Genomic DNA, 1790 nt, shown 5'->3' on the forward strand with positions numbered 1-1790 from the left:
ACAGAGACAGACACACTCTCACACACACACACAGAGACAGAGACAGACACACACTCTCACACACACACACACAGAGACAGAGACAGACACTCTCTCACACACATACACACACACATTTAGGCCTGTGTGACCGTTGACTCTGTGTGTCCTCCAGGTGTCATATCCACTAAGGAGTTGCTCGGCATGCTGGGAGAGATCCGGAGGATGCTGACTCAGGTAACGTCCTCATTCTGAGATCTGTTAATAATCAGAAGAACATTCAAAGAGTTTACCTTCGTTTATTGGTGCTTCAGAAACAATCGCAGTGAGAAACGTGTGTTTGAGAGACGTTCAGAGTATAAATAATATTCACAATGTGCAGAAATATTAATCCAGAAAGTGTTAATGTGACGCATTAATTGATTTGATTCTCTTGCAATCTGGAATCAGAATTTATTTTGTTGGCATCAAAAAGGAAAATATCTGTTTTCATGACCATGTTTTCTGTGAAAATATATAATCTTATATATATATATATTGGTGCTGGGCAAGTTAACGCGTTATTATCGCGTGAACGCATTAATAACGCCGACAATTATTTTATCGCGCGTTAACGCAGTTTTATTTATTTATTATTAAGAGACATTTTTATCACAAGAACCGGGCAGCGCGCGGTGAACAGCTGTTTGTGTGGCATCACTTCCTGCTGCTGCCACTCCCCCCCCCACTGGGTGACACGCCCGGTCCGGAACCCCCCTTCACTCCGTCACCGTCAGTCCCTCCTGTCTCACACACACACACACACACACGCTCACACACGCTCACAATCGTCTCATTACAGGATCAAACGTGACAATATCAAAACACATATTGTGGTGTTTTTAAATGAACATATAATCACGAGAGAACAAACTGCTCTTAACTCAACTCTTTATTCGCATAACTTCCTCATGCAGGTTACTGCCACGGTACAGACTACAGGTTCCATGCTTCACCTACACTCCCCTGGGTCCTAAGTCCCTCCATGTACAGCTTCTTATCACCCTCTATGTACCAACGTACATTTATAACAAATACCACACATATTACGGTAATCAGCGTTGTTATGTGTCTGACCTAAATACCAAAAAAAGCAACAAAGAAATGATTCATTTAAATTATTGTTTTAGAGTTTTTAAAGTGTTTTGTTTGTAGTATGTATAATAAGCATCATTTAGTATCACTACTGAGAATTTAACAAACATAAAAACATGACGTAGATATGTTTGTAGTTTTCAAGAAGTATATTTAAATATCATCTCTTACACACATGAAGATAAAGTTATGAACACCGGCTGAATATCTATGATCAGAATCATTATAACTGTGTTATAACTGCTGCTGTGTAAAGGGAATACTGCTGCTAACAACAACCTGATGTGTTTAAAGTGTTTAAACCAAATGTTATTGACCTGTTGTTCATATAGTAGTACTTCAAAATAAAAGTGCGCAATACACTACTTTTGAATTCATTATTGAACTTTGCGCATAACAATGAGATTAATCGCAAAAAAGTCACGCGATTAAAAATTGTAATTGTTGCCCAGCACTAATATATATATACTATATTATATATAATATAATATAGTATTTAATATATATATATATTATATTATATATATATATGTACTACATCATATTATGAGTTATGGAGATATTGGAATGTTCACATCTAAAGAAACTGTCCCAACAACATCATCAATAACACCTACTGTAAGAACAGGAAGTGAAACTGTGTGTGTGTGTGTGTGTGTGTGTGTGTGTGTGTGTGT

General features: G+C 37.3%; 1 protein-coding gene across 1 annotated transcript in view; it reads left to right on the forward strand.

Annotated features, from left to right (window-relative positions):
- LOC116378672 (podocalyxin-like protein 2) overlaps positions 1 to 1790 on the forward strand; it is a 2807-nt gene that overhangs the window by 307 nt on the left and 710 nt on the right. The window contains exon 2 of the mRNA XM_031840584.1: positions 155 to 216. Coding sequence (XP_031696444.1) covers positions 155 to 216 — 62 coding nt within the window. The remainder of the gene's footprint in view (positions 1 to 154; positions 217 to 1790) is intronic.

Source organism: Anarrhichthys ocellatus, unplaced genomic scaffold (assembly GCF_004355925.1).
Source record: "Anarrhichthys ocellatus isolate YVR2014 unplaced genomic scaffold, GSC_Weel_1.0 scaffold2981, whole genome shotgun sequence".
Lineage (NCBI taxonomy): Eukaryota > Metazoa > Chordata > Actinopteri > Perciformes > Anarhichadidae > Anarrhichthys > Anarrhichthys ocellatus.